The 23,098-nt window shown below is 38.4% G+C and overlaps 1 protein-coding gene across 2 annotated transcripts; it reads right to left on the bottom strand.

The window, feature by feature from the left end:
- Positions 1-118: 118 nt before the first annotated feature.
- On the bottom strand, positions 119-22,132 carry ahcyl1 (adenosylhomocysteinase like 1). Of its 2 annotated transcripts, XM_023340153.1 has the most exons (18): positions 21,742-22,132; positions 21,460-21,666; positions 12,072-12,186; positions 9,752-9,895; positions 8,564-8,664; positions 8,351-8,453; positions 7,396-7,490; positions 7,186-7,292; positions 6,658-6,774; positions 5,584-5,647; positions 5,383-5,471; positions 5,131-5,201; positions 4,885-4,979; positions 3,258-3,356; positions 3,059-3,127; positions 2,897-2,975; positions 2,649-2,769; positions 119-2,564 (listed from the first exon to the last, which is right to left on the bottom strand). In XM_023340153.1, exons 2-18 carry the CDS (start codon positions 21,649-21,651, stop codon positions 2,558-2,560), a joined length of 1,668 nt encoding a protein of 555 aa, XP_023195921.1. In that variant the 5' UTR covers positions 21,652-21,666; positions 21,742-22,132; the 3' UTR covers positions 119-2,557. The 2 variants fall into 2 exon arrangements, with proteins under 2 accessions (XP_023195921.1, XP_023195920.1); XM_023340152.1 differs by having other exon boundaries at positions 21,460-22,132.
- Between the last annotated feature and the right edge of the window lie 966 nt (positions 22,133-23,098).

Raw genomic sequence — 23,098 nt, 5'->3', positions numbered from 1 at the left:
TAGCATTAAGGCTCATTCTGGAAGCCAGGAGGAAGTTCTTGCTGTCTTCAACTCGAATTTTATCTCTAAAATGACTCATTCTCCACACACACACACAAAAAAACTCCACACTTTTGAAGTCAGTTAAAAAGCTTTGCTTTATTGCTGATTTAATGCAGGAATTTACATACATAGTACACACTTAAAGTTATTTTAATCACATAAATGGTTAATTAAGGTGACACAGTTGAATCAAATTAAGACAGTGACAATCATATGCCAGACATAAAGTTCATTATTTTTCTTAAAATACATCTCATATGTTAAAGTTACAATTAGTACCATAAGCAGTGGAAGGAAGACGTTACGTTTAAATAGGTTTTGTTAAAAAAAGGAATGATGATTCGCTAAATTAAGGTCAGCGCTGATGGTTGGTATAGAAAACCTGTTTCAAAACAAGTTCGGACACTCATGGGATTTCCAAACTGGAGCAAATAGTGCAGATACTCAAACCCATTAAAACTTTGGGTCTAAAGTTTTAATAGAAATAAAATCAAATTAGGTTTCTCTGCTGCTAGCATTTGGTTCTCACAGACAGAAATGTTAGTCTTTTATTTTTTCCGATAAAAACAATCATTCTTAACCGGAAAGATCAAAATTTCTCTTTCTGGGGAGAGAAAAAATCATGTATTTTTCTTCCATTTGAAACAGTGTCCCAACCTCTTTGAATACAGGATTATAAAAAAATCAAAAAGGCACATTCATACCATGGCCTTTAAAGGCATCATTCAGGCAAAAGGTTTTTACAGTGACGGAGATCAGGACTGGAATGTGTCAGAGCAAATGGAAAGTTGGAAATAAATGAGGGGAGTCACTTATTGAGAGAGCTCTTGTGGCTTTTCTCTTCAGGTTTTTCCCAAGTTCCCCTCAGGTATATGTAAAGCCTTTATTTTTAACACATACTGTACTGTGTCAAAACTAACAATTTCTGTTATTTTTTTCTTTTGTTAAATAAACTTCTTTACATTGTAATGTTGAATTGCAGTGCTTTAAAAAAGTATTCACATCCTTTAAGCTTTTTCACCTTTTTTACGTTTCAACCAGAAACTTCAAGGGATTTTATTAGATAAAGCAACACACAGCAGCATATTTGTGGAGTGAGAAAAAACCGATTAATGGTTAAAATTTTTTCCTATTTGTTTTGCAAATAAAAATCTGAAAGTGAGTCAAGCACTTATATTTGGCCCCTTTTACCACAATGCCCCTACCTTATCAGTATTCATCTGAAAATGGAAAAATGATTCATTAGTCAGAGAAGCAGAACAAGAGGTTACTCTGGAGGAGCTGCAGAGATCAACAGCTCATGTTGGAGAATCTGTTGACAACACTACTACTAGTTGTGAACTCTACAAAAAGGATTGTGGAGAACGAAGGCAAAAACTTTTACCACAAGCCGCATAGAAGATTTAGTAAATATGTGGAGGAAAGTGTTCTGGTCAGATGACACAAAAGTAAAACAATTTTAGCTAACAGTTTTGCACTTTGCAGTGGAAAAGTGCACACTGTCCCCACTGTGTAACATGGTGGTGGCAGCATAATGCAAGGGGGATGTTTCTCTTCAGCAGAAATTATTGGAAAGTTGTCAAGAGTTAATATGGGAGTCCGGAAAGGAAACCAGAGGCAGCAAGTTTGAGACGGGGCTGGAGGTTTAACTTTCAGCCTAAACAACCAGAGCTACAATGAAATCTGAACCAAAGGCCTCCATCCAATCAGAATAAGTTTGAACTATTTTGCAAAGAGGAATGGACAAAACGTTAGTCTCTAAAGACGTGCAGCTCTAATTTGAGTAGAAGGTGGTTATCCAAAGCTTTGACTCAGGGGGGGAGAAGAAAACTGCTGAATGTAAGACTCTTCAGATTTTTATTTGTATACATTTGAAAAATCCCGTATCCTTCAACTACCTTGCGATGCTGTCAAAAAATCCCAATGGAAATATTGAAGCTTTTGGTTGTATTGTTACAAAAAAAATGCATATAAACACATTTTTTTATTCTTCATGATCTAGTGGATGTTACCTTCTAGGGCTTATGTGCAGGCAGCATTAAAAAATGTTTTCATGCATACGAAACGATTAAGATAATGTGCATACCATCACAGAGCTTGCTTTGGCTCAGCCTAAACTCTGGTTCAAAGAATGTGCCCATAAATTCTCCACACCACTGACAAACGAAACAGAAACGGCCATCGTTTGGCACTGTGCGTTAAATAGAGTAAACGAACAAATCGACAGCTCTGTGATCAGGAAACAAAAACTCATTAACAACTAAATACACGAAAACATCAATGCATGCAAGTAGGATACTCTCTGAACACAAGACAGACCCATGTTAGTTCATTATATATTATAAGTTCTCTATATGTCTTATCCTGAAATATTTAGATCTACTCCTAAGGTGCTATTAATAAGTTACATTCAGCATAAGTAAAATAATTCCTCCGTTTTGCAGTAGTTTAGAAAATAAAATAGATATCTCTGTTTATCCCAGGGCAACGTTTCACTGAGTAGCAGACATCTTTATTAGTACCTGTGAAGTAAAGAAAGTGTTAATGGATTTCTTTGTTGTATTATAACAAAGCGTAATCATAGGAAATCACAAATTGACCCCAACCTGTAATAATTTGGCTTAAACGGGCCGTTCTTGTTCAGCCCCATGTACTTAGCCTGCTCATCGGACAGCTCTGTCAGGTGGGCATCAAAGTTGGGCAAGTGCAAACTGGCCACGTACTCATCTTGGAACAGAGACAGAGAGTAATTCATTATAGATAAAGAGGACATCATCCTCAGCTCCAATAAATAAATGCTGTAAACCCTTTTGGGAGTCATATAATGGCAGCAGGGATTTAGGGAAACTCCTACCCATTTTCTTGGGCAGAAGATACACATCTTGTTTGTATCGTCCTTCTGGAGCATTGTACAGCTCAATCAAGGCTAGAGCCTACAGACAACACAGAGCCAACAGTAGATGTAAGACTTTTTTTACAGCAACACTTGCAAACATTATACCGCAATAAAACTGACCTGAGTAGTAGCAGTGATGGACAACACGAACGTAGGCACTGTAGAACAGCTCAGATTTAAAAGACGACCCTGAGGAAAACCAGAACGCATGCAAAGCGTTTATCATACGTTCAGTAAACAAACTAAATAAAATAGAAGTAAAGTCTGAAGTATGTCAGGAACAGTGAGGTTTTACTGCGAACTTCTCCTGCGACTTTACCTCTGCCAGCACAATAACCCTTTTCCCATCTGGCCAGATGATGTGGTCGACCTGAGAGCGAACCCTCTCCCAGGTCAGCTCGGGGCTGCGTAGACTCGCCTGAAGAGCACAAAGGAAAATATACACACACACACACACACGCACACACGCACACGCACACACACACACGCACATAAAATAATTAAGAAGGGAAAAATTAAAAGCCATCTGCAACCAAATCAAACACAAATGAGCTTGACTGTGCTGGGTTTCTATCACATTTGGATGAAAAGATGAGCGTTCACCCCGTTTAGAATGGTGGTGCTGTGACATAAAATCACAGGAAAATCAAAGCCTTGGCATTTCTGGGGGAACAAAGAAATGTAACTATAAGATCATTTACTCATCCGTGCTTTCACCACCGTGTCTATTCAGTACCGAATCAGATTGGATAGGGGATCAGAATTATATAACAGCAGGTATCAGGATGAAATTCTACTCCCGGTACCTGATGATGGTCTTCTGTCTGATTTTGTTTTCTACACTCCACGCTACACAAGTTGAGATGTGGGCGATATTCAAGTGCACAGCTGATTCAGTGCACATTATTTTGTTGATTGACTCTGGGTTTTTTGCATCTATGGCTTTTTAAGCTTTTACTTTGATGTTCACAGTGGGAAACAGAGAGAAGCCGCATCAACTCCTCAGAGGCTCACTGTGTCTGTAACACGATGTTCCCTGCTTCCCTCAAGCATGAAAAGACACTGTGCAGCAGAGGGCGCTGTGCTTAGGACATTCTCAATAATTGTCTTGTAATTGTACAACTCTAAAAACACTGTTTAAAGTCAATGTATGTTTTTGTCTGTATAAAATTAACTACAATCATCATGGATTATATTACAAGCTAAATTATAAATAATGAGACGTAAACAGAGAGTAAACAAACCACTCCGGATGTAAACATTTTCAGCAGAAGCAGGACGGTAGCTATAATTTTGAATCAGATATATATTACGAAACAAATCTATTTTATGGAATGTGTTGCAGGAACATTACAGTAACTTTCTTAACCACATTGAAAGTTGTGTTTAAGAAAGTTGACCTGAGAAAACTCTGGTTGGGATAAAATATCTGCAGCTTTCAGTCATAAATAGAACAACCTCAAAATAAAGTTGTGTAAATAAGTATTTTTAATGTATTCAGGGTACATGGCATTAATTGTATTACCTTTAATGAAGCATCAGACTGTGACTTAGTGTTGGCCGATGCCTGTTCTTAAATTGTTCAAATCAAGTAGCGGTTAGTCACTCAGGGAGTAAAAAGGAAAGATAGAAATATTGGGCTGAGAAACCAAGCCAGTTTAAAGGTCATATTCCACATTCCTCACCATTAATAATAGATGGAGCTTAACCTCTTCACATCTAATCACCCTAATTGCTAAATCAGGAGCTTTATAATTGTGATAAATTCCAGCAAGGAATAAAACATGAAGGCATATTTGCAAAGCTCACAGGATTATAAGAACAAAGAACATAATAGGGTTTTTCCCCCATGAAAGTGTGTGAATGTCTGCCAAGTTGTGCTTAAAACAGGCAATTGTTTTTTAGTGGGAACTTTTCCATAAATAACAGAAAAACAATTAAATTACCACATCGATCTCTGTATTGGAATGCCCCATATTGCAGACAATGCAGCCATTTTTCATTCGGTCAAGGTGCTCTCTGGAAACAACGTTCTTGTTCCCTGCAAATAAACAAACGGAAACTGATGACCTCTGAAGAAAATCCCTGAATCAAAAGGGAATGATGTTTAAAATGAGACACATTTTTGCACATGGCCAACGCTGTGCCCATTAAAGCAGAAGTAATAGATGTCACTGCATGGGGCTCCATACCAGTGCAAGTTATCACCACGTCCATCTGCCGGATGACCTCGCTCAGCTTGACCACTCGAAATCCGTCCATGCTGTGCGGACACAAACCAGATCTTAGTATTTTGTTTACACAAGAGAGAAAATAAGCGAATGAAAAGACGACATAATAATGTACTAGTTAGCAACGCAGCTAATTCAATGCACAACACAGAAATTCTAGTGGCGCACATTTATTGATGGAGGAGTGCCGAATGGTGATGTGCAGTGACTCACCATGCCTGCAGAGCACAGATGGGGTCAATCTCTGTGATGCACACAATGGCGCCAAGGGCTTTAAGAGCAGTGCAGCAGCCTTTTCCCACCTACAGATCACAAGGCAGTGCAATAAAAAGGTCAGCTGCACCAGTGGAAATTCAATCATTTCAAGTAAAAGCTTTTGTTCTTTGCTTTTTTTTTTATCTAGGAATGACTCACCTCCCCATAACCACACACAACCACTTGTTTGCCTCCAAACATTATGTCCGTGGTCCTTTTCAAGCTATCAGAGAAAAGTAAAATAAAATATCACAATCATCCCGGACCATCTTTATTTTATTATTTTACATCATTTAAAAATAAAAAAAAATGGTAGCAGTAAACACCAGTAATTAAAGACGATGTAAAGAGAAACATTGTATTTTTGTCTTCACTATCAGACATGAAAACAGCCTAAATGTTTTCTGTTTTAGGTTGGTTATAGTTCTAAAAAAATATTTCTACTTACTAAATGTCATAATAATGTGAGAAGATCTTTCCTATTTTCTTTAAAATATACACACACTTCATATCTAGAAAAGAAGAATACTGTGGATATACTGAAGAAACATCTACAGCAGGGGTCTCAAACTCCAGTCCTCGAGGGCTGCTGTCCTACAGTTTTTAGATGTGCCACAGGTACAAAACACTGGAATGAAATGGCTTAATTACCTCCTCCTTGTGTAGATCAGTTCTCCAGAGTCTTGCTAATGACCTAATTATTCTATTCAGGTGTGGTGCAGCAGAGGCACATCTAAAAGTTGCAGGACTGCAGCCCTCGAGGACTGGAGTTTGAGACCCCTGATCATGGCAATGACAAAGTCAATGTTTTGAGATGCTGCGACAGGTTGGCGACCTGTCCAGGGTGACGCCACCTCTTGCCCGGAACGTTAGCTGGAGATAGGCACCAGACCCCTCCCAACCCCACTAGGGACCAGAGTGTAAAGAAAATGGATGGATGGATGTTTTGAGATTGTTGTCAAAAAGCTCTGACCATACTCTCATTGACTGTTTTTTGGGCAGAAATAAAAGGATGTGTATGATAAAAGTGTGAAACCTGTGGATTTTAGTAAATAAAAATAAACAATACCCCTCCTATTATTCTTGCATTTAAAACTGATTTTATTTTGGTAATCCAAACGTCTTTTAGAAGGAAAAAGCTTAGTCTGATTAATGTTAGACAGTGTGAAAAAAGCCGACAAGTCTTTTTATACAGCCTACTGTAAATATTTAAAATTTTCCAATCTTGCTCACCCATCCAGAATAGATTCGCGGCAGCAGTAGAGGTTGTCAAACTTCTGCTTCGTAACCGAGTCGTTCACGTTCATCGCAGGGACGCACAGTTTGCCCGCCTTAGACAACTGATACAATCTGGGAAGACAAATTAGGAAGTCCTTTTAGGCCAATCAGGTCACATGACACCTTTGTTCATATTCAATGAAAGCGAGATGGCCGTCTTTATGACACTGAGCTTTCTGGAGCCTCTGGCTAATTGAGTCTATGGAAGAGTATATTTTAGCTGCATCATGTTTCTCCAGTTCCCTGAAGTGATATAAGGGCAAAGTCCTCTTAAACCCACAGTGACCTTTATCAATACCAACATGACCTATATAACACCCTTACATGTTGTTCCTGTTGACACAATATTCAGAATGTTATTTATAAGCAAATGCATTCAGGTAAATTCCGACTTTTCCAGGAAAACAGAGAACAAATCGGAAGAATGAAGCCACGGTGGAGCAGAGATAGAGGCTTGAAATGAAAATGATAAAACTGTCTGACCTGTGAACACCAGTGACGCTCTCCTCCACGATTCCTCGGACCTTCTTGAACACGCTGGGATACTTCTTGTAAACCCAGTGAGTCAAATCTCCACCATCGTCCAAGATCTTTCATTTGAACCAAAGAGGAGATTGTTTAACTGCATCAAAGATTTATGAATGCCCCAGAGAGAGAGGTGTTAAATTCATGATTCAACTGTACTCATAATACCATATTGGCCTGCCAGCCGTCCCTGTTGACACAGCGATCGATGCACCACCAGAAGTCGTCCTCTGATTCACCTTTCCAAGCAAACACAGGTACACCTGCAGGAAGCAACACACACACGACGAGCAAAGACAGAGGCCCATTAGGGTGGCATTACATAATAAAAAACACAAGCATGAAACGGTTAACTTTCAAGGTCACTTAGAGTTCATTCAGACCTACTACTAAGATGAAGTAAAACCTAATCTACTTTTATCTGTTAAAATGTAGGTCACTACAATAACAGGATTTTATTTTTGCCTAGAATACAAATTTGATAGCTATGGCTATCCCACACACTGTATTTACTCATGATGTTCTTCTATACAATGGTTTTGAGGCAAAACTTAAAATACAAAAAAAATAAAAACAAATTAGATTGAAGGATCTAAAAAACAATTGTCTGTTTTGTTGTAGCTCAGGATTCCAGTCAAAGTTAAAGGAAATGTCTCTATCTGGATGCTTGCGATACATTCGATTATAGATACTTAGTACTGATCTACTGACTGTGATTATATGAAAAATACTCAAAGTAAGACATTCAGTCATATTTTGTGTAGCCATTGTTTAAAAATTATATATTTTTTAAACACTTTTAAAAATGATCTAATGAATTTGGGTTTTCTCTAATAACCCATAGATAATGTCCACGGTGAAAAAAAGATTGTGTTGCTGCTGCAGGTTTGATCAAAAACTCCCCCAAAAAACTGATTTTTAAAAAAATTTTCTGAAGTGTGGGGGAAAATCCCTGTTATTCATATGCGTTGTAAAATTCAGATGATTTATTATGTTGCTGTTCAGGTAAATCTCGACCTCATGTTACCAAGGCGTTGAGCGATTCCTTTCAGAAAACATCATACTTTAAGCCAGTAGATTATATAGAAAAAGCCCCACAAGCTTCTGGAGGGGACGATCTCACCAGTTTCAGCGAGAGCGGCGGCCACCTCGTTTTGAGTGGAGTAGATGTTACAGGCAGTCCAGCGGCACTGGGCCCCGAGGGCCACCAGAGTTTCAATCAGGACCTAAGAGGGGATGATGGATTGCACACACGTGTATAAAAAGTTAGGAGATGTGAGCTGTAACAAAACATCAGCTGGACCTGCAGAGAACAGGACAAGAGGACAGAACGTACGGCTGTCTGAGCAGTGATATGGGTGCAGCCCACTATCTTCGCCCCGGCCAGGGGCTTCTCCCCCTGGGCTCTCTTCCTCAGCGAGATCAGGGCAGACATGTCTGTAAAGCAAAAATATAATACTTAAAAGCTACGAACAATTGTTTCTCACTTGAAAACAAATTTTAAGGGGTTTTTTTGGAGGGGGAGGGGGCCAATAAAAAAGTCAGCTTAGGGAGTCTCTCTGATAAGTGTACATTTATGGATTGGACATAAAGATATGCTATAATTTGGAAAATAAAAATGAAAATTGACCATCCACAAATTGTATATTTTAACTTTTATATTTTAGGTGTTCAAGTAAGGAATGAGTAAATGAAACATTATTTTAAATGCTGGAAATGTTTAAAGATAGAGTCAAATTGTGTATTTTCCAACATGCTTGGGGACCCCTGAGTTAAACAGTAGTGTGATGATTGATATAAAAATGCTACATGAATCAGATCAAATAAGCTACGTGTGTATTTTTAATTAAAAAAAAGATAAGAGTCTGAGTTTGATTGGAATGAGTGACTCATTAACAGCATTTCTTTTTTATAAAAAAGTAATAATAATAATAATAATCTCTTTCTACAAGACAGTTATAAAAAGAACGGCAGGAATATGACAAACTACTAGAACAACAGCAACATACCATCTACAGCCCTGCAGATTTAAAGCCTAATAAACACTTGTCAGGCATTCACATACTTCCCTTGAACAATGTAAACAGCTAGAAGCACAGCAGACAGAAGTGAGAGACTACAGCACTGCATCTTTGAGCGTTGAAAGTAAAAGGACATACAAAACGATAAAAAAAACTGATCTGTAATAATGTTTTCAGAATAACATCAGTACTGAATAAGATAGGGTCTTAACTGTTGTGAAATTAGAAGATAAATTATAACAAGTTGTGTAGTGGTAGTAAGAAGTTTTTTGGCAAATATTCAGGAATAAGAAACTGCTTTCTTTGTTTGTTTCTTTGTTTTTAGAAGTTTTAAAAAGCAGACTGCCTAACAGCAAAACGATTTTGTCTCCTTTTACTGCAGAGTAGAAGAAAAGCTGCAAACTCAAAACTACACTGATCAGGAAACTACAGTTTGGGTTTCAACTTCTGCAAATAAAAATCTACATTATCTTCTACATAAGATGTTATAACTGTGTGGGTACCTTGCTCTGCTATTTCAATTTCCCGCCGTCCAAATTCAGCCTGTTTGATGTTCTTCACACAGAAGTCGGTGCTGCCGTGGCTGTTGACCTGGGCTTTGTCCCGGGGGGAGGTTTCATCATCCGAGCTGTCGGTGTAGGAAGCAGCTGGAAAACGAAGAACACAAAAGCTCACTTTTGTGTTGAAACACACGAGCGGAGGCAATAATGAAATCTATACTTCAAATCTATTGTGAGAAAGAAAGGACCTCTGTGTGCACTTCCTGTGGGGGTGTGCGTGTGTGGACATGTGTGTATTTATGGCGCCTTGACAAAAGTATTCACACCCTCTGAGCTTTTTTTCACATTTTGTCACAGTCCAGTCACAAACCCCTAACTTGTTTAATTGGGATTCTACGTCATAAATCAATGCAAAGTAGAGTATAATTGTGAAATGAAAGGATAATGACAAATGGTTTAAACATTTTTTATAAGAGTTGAAAACAGTGGTGTTAAGTTGTACTCAGCTCCCCTGGATCAGTACTTTGTAGAACCAGATTTGCCTACAGCTATAGTGGAAAGTCTTTCTGTGGAAGGATCAGCTTTGAAAAGTCCAGAGACTTTTCTTGCTAATTCTTATTTGCAATAGCTGCAACTCATTCAGAATGGAGGTTAGTAACATCTGCTTTTAAAATAGGTCCACAAACTCTCTAAAAGGTCTGGACTTTGACTGAGCCAATTTTGCACATTAATATATTTTGAACAAAACTATTTCAAGACTATACTAGGACACTCTGCCCTGGTGTCGATTTTTCCTGGTCTCCTGCAGAGTATTTAGCTCCATCCACCTTCCAATCAGCTCCAACCGTATTCCCAGTAGTTGCTAAAGACAAGTATTCCCACAGCATGACGCAGCTCCCACCATGTTTCACAGCGAGAAATAGCACTTTTATTTTTCCCTCACACAGGACACTTTGATTAAAGACTAAATCAAAATCAAATCAAATCAAATTTTATTTGTATAGCACATTTCAGCAGAAAGGCATTTCAAAGTGCTTTACCTCATAACAAACACAAAAACACAAAGTCATGCAACAAAGACTCAACAATCGAAACACTACATTAAGTCAAGTGCCACCATTAAATTTGTAATTGATTATGTTTCAAATACAACTCTAAACAGGTGGGTTTTTAGTTGAGATTTAAGGGAAGCCAGTGTTTCAGCTGTTTTACAGGTTTCTGGAAGTTTGTTCCAGATTTGTGGTGCATAGAAGCTGAATGCTGCTTCTCTTCGTTTGGTTCTGGTTCTGGGGATGCAGAGCAGATCAGAACCAGAAGACCGGAGGGGTCTGGAAAAAAAGTTACATTTGGTCTCATCTAACCAAACACCTTCCTCGACAAGTTAGCTCTGGTTTATGTACCTCACTCAACCCAAAACAGGAATCGAACCTATTAGTTAGAACAAAAAGGTCCTGAGAAACTCCTATTAGTTTATACAGAGAAACTCCTGGTGGGCCTATTCTTATTCTGTTTAGCGACCCAGAACAGGAACATTTAGTTTCATACTTCACTCAAACCAGAGCAGGAGTTAGAACAATATCTGGAGAAACTACTCATTACCTCAGTTAGTATTAAACTTTTGGTATCGGAGCAGGACCTAGAGAAAGTCCTGTTAGTTTAAAAGAAACTAGGAACAAACTTAGAAAGTATAAAATCAAACAAGGAGAACCAACATCTGGTTTTATCAGAACAAGAATCCAGAGAAAGCCCTACTAGTTTATAAATTACTACATATTGGTTCCCCACTTATTAAAAGTGGGGAACCAATATGTAGTTTTATACTTTTACTTTTCCTTTTTATTACTTTATCCAGAGAAATTCCTATTACTACTTAGTACTTTTTGTTTTTTTTTCCTTTTCTGTCATTATTTTTGTTTGTATTTCCTCTAACTCATGTAAAGTCCTTTGAATTGCCTTGTTGCTGAAATTATGTTATATAAATAAAATCACCTTACCTTACCTGAAGTCTTGACATGGTATATAGTACATGGTTTTATTTGACCAAATCTATTAGCCCAACATCATAAACTGACTGTTTTTCGACCTACCATCGGTTTCCCTTACTTTGTAGCTACCTTGTGTTTCTCTATCACCTAAAGTCCAGATAAAAGATTGAAATTTGTGGCTTCTATGTGAAATATGTGAAAAACCTGAAGGAGTTTAATGTTTTCAACTCAGTGTACAGTAGGAAGTAGAGTGTTGCTTTAATGGATATAATGCTTAAGTCTTTCTAAATAAGATGTCATATGTATATGTGTTATAAAACCATTAATGCCCATAGTACCTGAGCTGTAGCTGTCTGTGGAGGACTGGGAGATGGAGCGTGAGAGCGAGCGGCGACCCGCCTTGGTCGGAAACTTGCTGAACTCCTGCTTGTCCTCTGCATTCGCAAACTGGATCTGAAAAAAAGTCAATCAAATGCAACACTGGAATCACACGCAGACAGGGGCAGAAAGTATCATCGCCACCCATTAGCAGTGTAGATGCTCGGTAACATGCTTACGTAACTGCTTATATTTGAACTCATTTTGCTGTTTCAGCCTCAAAACTGTCCTTTGAAAAAAAAAAGAAAAAGGTGGAAATCAGCTCATTTTTGCAAAACGCAGGTGGATCAGGAAGAAGAAAGCTGCTGCTTATTTTTAGACGCGCTCCGCTGCTCTGTGATTTATGCTTTGTTCAGATACACAGGCTCGAGTTGTTGTTGGGGGCTATTTGTTTTTCATCATGCTAACCGAAGCCTTCAAAGTGCCAAAGATCAAAGCCCTGGAAACACATGAATCAGAACAGCAAAAGCTTGATTAGCGTCTGTATGTTGTAACCTTGCTTTTCGTAAAAGTCGTAACTGTTATATAACTGGTTAGACACCTGGTTATAACAGTTATATCGTAACTGAATGTGGTCTTTGGTTCCAGCATCAAAACACATTTTTCCAGCTTATGAGCTTTAGACAGATGTAAAGAAATATTCTGTTACATCACAGTCCCATAAGTAATGCTGTTCCTCAGCAACACAAGGTCTCCAGGGTCGTTCCATTTTGCACATTTTGTGTTTTGTATAATTGGTGATAGAAAAAAAATATAAGCTTGGACAAATCCTCTCAGGAACTAGAGATGCACACTGGAATCACCCGATCTTCAACTTGATTGACCCTTATCGGTGATCAGCTGGTCAGAAAGTTGAAGATCCAATCTTCATCTTTTTTCTGATCTGTGAGCTTCACACAAGATATCGGTAACAACCAAAGTAATGCAGAAATCAAAATTAATGCATTAATTTCAATTAATTAATTAAGGAGAGAAAATCTCGTTTAAAAAAATATATAGTTGCATAATTCAGTAGAGTATGAAGTATAAAACTGTTGGTTTTCTTGCATTAAAACCATCTTGAATGTCCCTGCATCTGGATCTGGATGGTTAGATGAAGCTACCACGTTCCAGTTTCAAGATATCTCAGCATAATCCACATTTTATTTCTATTTACCAACGTTTATTGGAATTTAAAGGCTTACTGAAGTAGTATGGTGGCACTCGTTAAAAAAATATGGTTGATTAATCCCAATTTATTAAGTACAAAGCCTCTAATTAATGATACAGTCTTTTTTAATCATATCCCATCACAAATCAAATCAGATGCAGTTTTGGAAAATAAATTGAAATGGCAGAAGGAACAAATATATTTTGAAAATATGAAGAAAGGGAGGTGCAAAAAGGCTTAGAAAGTCAAGAAGCCACTGAAAATCTGTAAGAAATTAGAGAAAATTTCTTCCGCTTTGTACAAATTATGTTAACTGATTACCTATAAAACGGTTTGTCATTATCAGGACAGCATAAAGAGTGGCACAACTGGTAAAAGCAAAAGGACTTTCACAAATAAAGTCTTCTTTTGGCAAAATATAATAATGTAATTATTATAGTTGTATGTATTTCTAAACTTCTCAATATTCCTATAAGCTCTCTTGGAGCCACACCCCAAAAGTAAAAAGAACTGAATTTCACCATAAAATAGCTCTAGCCAGGCAGCCCCTCATATTTCTGACAAAAGGAGTCAAAAGAATAGTTAGAAGAGTTGTTCAAGACCTTAATGGAACAAAATATGACCAAAACATGACTAGATCCTGATCAGGAGTGGCTCTGACAGCCATAATGTCTGCCTTTCCAAGAATTCATACTCTTGTATCCATAATCGCGCTTTGATGTTGCGTCCGTCTGTCTGTCAGACAGCGCTGTGTAGAGTCATAACACTGTACAGTGTCATGCAATCATGGCTGATCCCCTTGCAGACACACAGACAAAATGCAGAACACTTTTCCTGTAAGTCCTCTCTAACTCTCGATCATTCGACTTCTCTGTCTTGGTGGTGTTGCAGTGCTGCTTTAAGTCATTGACTTCCCACACACAGTTCACACCGCTCCCTTTTTGAGACACTTTGTGACAATGCTGTCGGGCTCCCTTGACCTCTTATTTTCAATGTCCGTAACTTGTGTTTGGAGTGCAAACTGTTGAGCAGGCCACTGGAGTTGACAAAACACACAGGGACGATGAATCGGTGGGCCAAACAGCTAGTAGAACAAAACCCCCGAGCGACATGCACTGCATCACATACACTGACCAAGAGGAATGACAGTACAGCTCAACCTTGATAAAAATTGCTGAGGAGTTAACGATTCAAAGACTTACATAAATACAACTAAAGCCAAAAAGCTAAGAGAAGCATCATGTGGCTCAGTTTTCAGGAAGTGACCTCACGGTTGGATGGAAGGGATTCGTTCTCCTGCAAAATACCGACGAGATAACGGCAAACATAGTAGTTTCAGTCTCTTAACTTCTTGACCCTATGATCCCTCGGCCCAATGTTCATCACACCTCGACTTCAGCAGTCTACCATGCAACCGAACAGAAACTCAAGAAGCTTGGGAGTCTGGGTGAGCAGAGCAGATCTCTGCATGGCTCTGTTTTCACAACCCAGACTGTGGCCTTTCTCACATCACTCAGTACATTGAGTTTTCCTCTGGATCGTTTCATGTGGATTCAGCACACACTTTGCATTTTCCTTTCCCGACTGGTAAACATTTAAATAAGACCGTACTCCTGGTTGCGACGTATGGTAATGTAAATGATTGTTACTGCCTGAGATAACATCACAAAACCTTTGTAGTTCAATGTAAAACAGTGCTAAACAGAATATCGTAACCCATCTCAAGCCACAAGTGATCCAAACTGACCTCTGTCTGGGAGTTCCAACATCTAGAAAGATAGGTTTCCTGTGAAGCATTACAAGCAACTCACCTGTTCTCTCCCATGTCCATGCTTGTGGGCCATAGCTGCCGGTCACTGTCTACTGCTCGCTTCAGCTTTCTAGCCTACCTCTCTGAGTCCTGTGTGTGTGTGTACGCGCGATGGTACCAGGTGTCCCTGATGCTATTATCCCAGAACACTCCCAGGCAGCTCAGGGGGAGGTTCCCACCTATTACCATAATTTCTAAATGGCCAACTTTGGCTGAAACAGGCCAGGACGTAAAAAGAGAGGTCAATTTCAAACAAGTCTCTCTCTCTCTCGCCGTTTGCTCCGCATTGTCCTTGACAACTCGCTGCTGAAGGCTTCAGTTTTTATTTTATGGGGATTTTTTTTTTTTTTTTTTTTTTTACAGTGCAGATAGAGCATTGTACGAACCAGAGATATGACGACACCACACGCAAACAAGTACAAAAACACATTTGCTGAAGCTCGTATTTTCAGCTTGAGTTCCTAATTTGCAGCACTAAATGTACTGGGATTGGCAGGAGGAATTAAACCCGTTCTCCATTAGCCTTCTGCTGCATCATTAGGCATCTCTTTAGACCCATCCTGCAGCTAAAAATACCCTTTCTCTCTCAGATAACAGGCCAGGTCAAAGACTTAAGCCGTAGAGTGTTACAGTCGGTCAGTGGCGTAAAGGCTCAGTGTGGCCCCGACATAAGGCAACCAAAACTACTTAACCAGACACCGCCACCGCGGCTCTATGGCACCATCTAACTGTAATCCACACACATCCTCGCCGTCAACTGCTCACAGCCGCTGCATTCAACAAGTCAAACACAGGCAGCACAGCGGGTAAAACAGGTCACACGGCAAGGCAAGTTTCAAGGGATGTATAACACTGAAATCAGCACACTCCTCCTGGTATGCAAGGGCTACTGTTTAAATCAATGCATGCATGACCGATTACACGGTGTTGTGAAAAAAATACACTGTGAACTAATCCTGCCTTCCTTGCAGGCTTTGTGACCTTCAGCTGAAACTATAAGTTCTCCTGATTAAGATAACATGCAGCCGTATTTCATGAATAAACACTTGCAGTACAGCCACACTGATTTAAAGGGCTAATCCAGACTTTTTTTCCATGTGGGGTTCTGGTAAGATGCTATATTCAATCATTAACTTGTGGTAAATAACTCTCTTGGGGTCTTTACTTTAATTAAACCAGGTTTCTTTTTTTTTTTTTTTTAGGTAACAGGGCATCAGAGGAAGTCTAACTTAGAGGTCGGCCATGTTAAACCCAACATCAAAAAATATGCTTAACGCATTTCACGTTGCAGAATGTTGCAGAAATAATCGGTCCCTTCTGTGTGAGTCACTGTGCATAAATAAACCTCAAAGAAATGTTTTGAAGTTCAAGTTATTTTATCATCAAAGTGAAAATGACAATAGAGTTACCTACTTCAGGTTAGGTACTGACTTCATATCACCTCTTGTCATAACAAGAGGTGATATACCAGGGATAATACAATCCCTGTATTATGAATAAATACAGGGATTGTATTTATTCATAACAAGAGGTTATACCAAGAAAATCCAACGTTGCCATATGAATGCTTTAATTTGTCAAAAGATGCACTAAAATGAATTAAATATCTTGAAAGTAAAGGGAACGGTGAAAAACAAAACTTGTGAGGATGTGTTGTAATGCTTCCTTAACTAACTTGAGTTTAAAAAAAAAAAATTAGACAGAGGATCTGAGTTTATTTTGTTTGGTACCGTCACGTCATCTAGCCTCCACTGCGTGATATTCACACTCAGTATGGAGTGTGAATATCACCCCAGGAGAGGATGATACACTCCTGTGGCAAATGTGTAATCACTTGCATGAAGGGTTTACTGAAATGAAAATGACGAATGTGGGACAGTCTTTAGAGGATCCGAAAGCTTTCATGTTGAACTTCTGTTTTGCGGTCCTCCCCCACCTTGTCCACCTTATCTCATTACAGCATTAACTTTGATTCCTCATCATTTCAGAGTATAATCCGTTCTGCCTTACTCAGACCTCTCCATCTTGCACTGTGGAAAAAGATTAAAAAATGCGAAGCATAAACTATTGAGAACTATTTGGGAGAGAGATTAGATAATCTCGATAATACAGGACATTGATCAAATCTATCAAAAGCTGAAGAACTTAATATGATTATAATTAAAAGGAGAAGAAGGCAAACTGTTTACTTCTATTTGTTGAGCTACAACCTGTAGAAAAATGGTTAGTCCCAAACCCCAGATATGCTCCATCAACATAAAATATTTGATGTATTCTTAACCAAGGTTTAGGAATGAAAAAGATTTTTATATTTTCTTGACCATTTTAGAGTCCCAGAATGTTTAGGCTCTGAGATGATATTTGAATTTGAATTTCTAACCTAACCAATATTTTCCAATCCAAACGTTTTTAGACATTTAGTGATGTTTAAATTCCCTTCAATATATACACAAGTGAATATTACTAAATACATTCCTGCTATAATAGCCTTTTATGTTCACATAGCAAGGCGCTGCGTCTGTTATATCATATTAACACCCAGTTGAACTTTTTCACATTTTGACACATAATTAACAAACGTCAATGTATTTTGTTCGGCTTGTTTGTGGTAGACCAAGACAAAGTAGTCCATAGTTGAGCAGTGGAAGGAAAACTGACACGGCTCTTTTAAGTCTTCCAAATAGAAAACAAATGTTTATTAATATCTTTGAAAACCCACATGTGCTTTGCCTTGCACTTCACAATTCCTCACTTCTTTGTGTTGGTCTGCCACCTAAAATCCTAACAAATCCCTCCGGGTTTGTGGTTTTACCATGACAAAATGTGGAGAAGATCAATAGTGCAAATAAGTTTGCAAGGCACTGTAAACATGATATAACCAAACTTCAAAGTGGGCACGCAGCAGTCCACACCTCCACAGGGATCAGATACAAAATGATGATGCAGGAACAAATTCAATGTGAGTAAGTCCCGTTCTCTGGAGGTCGGTGGGGGAGGGGGGGGGGTGACGTATTGCATAACTGTTTTGTATTGAAAGAAAATAGAGGAGGAGGCAGAGGTTTGCTGTTCTTTGACTCACCCACCATCACACTCACTCAATCAAATTTGTAGAATTGATTGTATTTATCCACCGGACATTTTTCCGACCGTCAAAGTCAATGCAGTGTAAACCAAAATAGTAACGAAGTTTTTCTTCTTACAATGATTTGTAGAAGTCGTCTTTACTGATTTTGCAAACAGGTGACTTGAGTCAGACACTGGACTCTCAGTTTTATTCATAACAAAGCGTTGTTTTCATAAAGCTGATGCACATTCCTATCATTCAATATGTTTGGAAACAGGCTTCCCGGAGGCAGCTCACAGTCCACACAATATTGCCTGTCAGACAGGAAGGAGGTCTAAGCTAATATTTTAAAGCCTCTGAGCCCCGCTGCTGGGAACGCAGACATGGCTATCTTTTGTAATTTTTATGTAATTTGGTTCATATTATGAGTATTCAACTTGGTATGAGACGGGCTGTCTTTACAGAAGCTAAATCACAAACACAGACATACAGTAGATGTAGGACAAAAACAAAGATTTAATATTCAAGGTGATTATTTAGCAAAAATAAAGTGAGTATAATATCTATGTTTTCATGACATTAGAAATATGTGGAAACAACCTTCTTTTAATCTGCAGAAATGACATATCGTTCTTACGCGTTTATGTGTTTCTACACTGTAACTTGGACTCATTTAAAGCTTTTGCTGTTTTTGATGCAAAAGCAAAGCAGATTGTGAGGTGAAATCTGTAATGAGACATTTTTTTATAGGATAACGAATCGTCACCAGTGTGGATTCAAATCTATGACTAATTTTATGCAAACAACATATAATCAAACATTTGAAGGATCTGGTTGGCTCTGTATTTGAATGGCTATGAAGAGGCTTTGGATGTTGGCACATTAATACTAATAAAGAACTTTTAGATTTTGTTGAGTCACAAGAAATAAAGCAAGGAAGTAGAGATATTATACTACTTATATTATAATATTAAGAACAAACGAAAAACAGTCACTGTTTTGTGAAGATTTACCTATCTAATACATATACAATTAAATAAAAATCATGTAACTAAGCATCTGTTACATGCTTAGTTACATGTAACAGATGCTTACATGTATCTGTTACATGTAAGCATGTAACAGATACATGTAATTTGTTACATGTATCACATGTAACAGATTACATCAAATGGATTAAAAAATTGATTTTTAAAACTTAAAGTATACTCAGTTTCAGGCCGTGTAACAACATTTAAAAACTGCATTCATGATGAAGATGTAAAAAATATAAACATTGCTGATCTAAAGTTTCCTATTTTCCACAAGAATACAAATTAAGGAACATAAAAATAATGACAGAGTGAAAGGTTATCCTGCTGTGAGAATCTAAGCCTTCTAGCAACTACTGTAAAACAATTATACCGAGTATCTTTTTTTTTTTTTAAGGACGTTACATATTCAGGGAACAAAATACTAAACGAATGGCTATTTCTGGAGATAAAAAAAAAAAAAAAACATCTTCTCCTCTAAATGTGAGCCGGTTCTCAGAAACACAGCCCTCGACCTGTAACCGGCAGTGAATAAACACTCAGATTTATCCGGTGCTGGGAACCAGCAGTGGATGTGTAATATGAACATCTGACTAGAGAAAGTCTTTTTTGTTTTGCGCCGTTGTAAAGCAGCCAAGACATTCAAAGTCTTTTCCCTCAGGTGCACAGTGTGCAGTAAATACACTCTTATCAAGCTGCTCCAAAAACTAATGATTCCCACCCACATGAGAAGCCTGAACTTAGTCAAAGCTGACCGGGTCAACAATGACAGAGTTCAACAGCTAGATGGTTGGACTGGTTAAGATGGTAGAGCTGGATGCACCACTCAGCTTTCTCTTGGCGAACTGGATATCCAGTTTTCTTTGACAAGTCCCAATTTGACTTATTCGACATTTTATTTCTAAGAGCTATCAGACATCAAAGGAAAAATATGTACATTAGTTTCTTTTGTAGAAGGGATGATTTTGAACTAAAAATAAAGAGATAAGATTATATTCATTGATGCATCAAAGCGCAGCAATATATTTCAAATTAAACGTAAAACAATGCATCATTATTGAACAGAAGTCGTGGGGTATCTTACTTTGGATACATGTAATGAAGAGAAGATGGAAAAAAGTGCTTTTCAAGTTCTGATCGAGATTGAATAAACCGTGCATTTTGTCACTTTACCAAGGACTGAAATCAAAGATTTAAAAATAGTCTTTTTGCTCTTTGGTGTTTTCAAAACACACAATATATTTTATCAATACTGCATGGGAACACTAAAAAAAAAAATCTAAATCAGTTTTCTTTCAAGTATAAATTCTCTGTTTTAATTTTGAAACAATTCAGATTGTTTGAAGGACTTAACCTTATTTTAAAAAGTGGTTTGTAGAAGAAGTAGATTTTAATCCAACTGAAAATTAAAAAGTATGCAACAAGAATATCCTGCAATAAGCCTGTGTTCCTAACCCCTACTGGATTTTTATTAAACTCAAAGAAATGCATCAAAGTGCATGCTCTTGGTTGGAGGGAAAATAGAGGGAGCTGTAAGTCTTGAATCACATAACAAATAGAGTTTATTTTCTTTTATAATATCTGACCTGCCAGTCACTGAGCAGAGCCGTTCAAGAGAAAGTTGGCTGATTCTGATTCTTGCTGGATTGATTGATTCTTATCGTTTTTACAATTTTAACATCCACATTCCTGCGCCTCTAAGAAAAGCTACATAAACCAGAGGTTATGTGGGGTTGAATGTTTTCTCACAGAAAATCTTCTATGGCATTAACTACCACATACTTAGTGTGGAAGCTCCCCCCCCCCACATGGAGATTACTAAGGCCTTACATGTAAGCTTTAGGTTTAGTTTCCTAAACAAAGAATATTTACATTAACATTGTATAGAAACAGTATAAGGATACCTAACGCTTGACGGTAATATTGTTTAAAATGACATGTCACACAGTATTACAGTATCAGTTGTAATTCTTCTATAACGACTTCTTTCATACCAAGTGAAGTGGGAACAAATATATACAGTATGTCCCACTGAAACTACTAACCCGACTGAATTACCCTGCTTTTTAATACCAACTGCATGTTAGTGCTAACTAACTGCATGTTAGTTAACTAAATGTTAAAGAGTGTGGCTTTGCAACGCATTCACTGTGGCTTCTTTCCCCATACTGTCCAGCAGTAGCCGAGACTGCAGCACAGTTCTCCGCACCAACGTGAACGTGTCCTCCTCACATGTGACCGGCTGTTCTTTTGCCCAATGGCAGCAAGTGATGGCGGGCATCACGTTTCTTACCTTCTTCACCGACTTCAGAGTCGGGACTGCGGTGAACGCCGCAGAGGGCATCTCTCCAACGTTCATGTTCACGTCGCTGCTGTTCTTGCTGACGGTCAATGCGGAGTATTTTTCCGCGACGTTTTCGGTCTCTTTGACATATTTAGTGGCCTGCTTGACCTCCGTCTTGCTGTCCACTGCCGAGTCTGTCATCGCATCTAAGTGATACTAAAACAAGGAGGAGATGAGAGGGGGGGGGGGAGAAAAAGAGAGAAGCCGGTTGTCTGTGGAGTTTAAACTAACGTTAGCTCCGTCCGTCGCCTTCTTTGCTCTTTGGCGTGTTGGTTTAAAAATGACCGAACGGATCCTGCGATCTATATAAGTACAAATTAGACGCTTGGGTCAAGTTTTCTGGCGTCTTTAATTCCCTATAAGCGCTGCGGAGGCAGTTGCTGGTCCTGCGTTGTGCTGTCAACCTCGTACAGAAGCATCTCTGATGGGAGGGGGCGGTAGGCTCAGCCTGTCACCTGAGGAAGTGGGCTGTGTTCAGGCGATGATCATCCACACAGACAGCGCTCCAACCGGAGGACGGGATTCGGAACAGAAAGACGGGAAATTCTGTTCGTAAAGAGTTTTCATAGTATTTACTTCCTACTTGTGTAACTCGTCGTCAGTTTGCATAAAGTAAACCTTGGTCCGTAAAGCCTGTTTGACCGTTGCCAAGGAGGCTGAGAACAAGTCCCGCCTTCTTTGCTGTGATTGGTTGACTCTGAGATCCCTCTAGACAATCCACCGCTTCTGATTTGCTGCGCTTTATTAAGCTTAAAGGGTCCTGAACAGGGATAGATTGAGAAAAAACAACAACAAAATGTTTAAATAGTTGTAGCCTGTTTTAAACATTGATATAATGAATTGGGCGGGATCGTCGGAGAGAGAATACTCGAGTACATAGAAAATACTCGAAATACTATGTACTGTTATGTATCAGTTTGCATATATTGAATGAAAACCAAAAAAAGTAAAAAATAAATTTAAAAAAATAAAAATGGTCCGAAGGGTAATTGTATCCTCCTCAAAATAAAAATAGGCAATCTAGGAGTAACACGTTACAATTTTATTTGATTTGCTTAGATATTGAAGATTGACATTTCTAATAAAAAATACTTTTATAAAATAAAATAAAACATAAAGAGCATTGTTTTGTGCCTTAAGACCTTAGGTGAAGCTCCAAATTAAGCAACCCTAGGGGTTTCCCTCCACCTTATAGGACAACATCCTAATCAAACAGAAGAAAACCTGGATCATAGTGTGCCATTCCAGGATTATAGGTTCCCCCCATCATACATCCCTTTGAAAACTTTCTGCAGAGGCCGAAAGTTTTACCAAAAAAAATGCATTAAGGCCAAAAGGCTTTGGGGTCATAAATGTCTTGGAAAAAAGGGAACAATGTAAATCCATTACACAACCAGGTGAAAATAAACTGCTACTATTACAATTCATGATAACATTATTTTCCATCTCACATTTATTTGCAAGTTACTGCTGTTTTGCAGGTGAAGATTTTGGACCTCAGTGTATTTTCTTGACATGAATAGACTGTCAAAAGTTAGCATAAATTTGTAAAGTGGAAAAAAAGTGCACGACTTTCCTTTATTTTTCT

The sequence above is a fragment of the Xiphophorus maculatus genome, chromosome 1 (genome assembly GCF_002775205.1).
Source record: "Xiphophorus maculatus strain JP 163 A chromosome 1, X_maculatus-5.0-male, whole genome shotgun sequence".
In the NCBI taxonomy this organism is placed as follows: Eukaryota; Metazoa; Chordata; class Actinopteri; order Cyprinodontiformes; family Poeciliidae; genus Xiphophorus; species Xiphophorus maculatus.
This window is presented reverse-complemented; position numbering and strand designations above follow the sequence as displayed.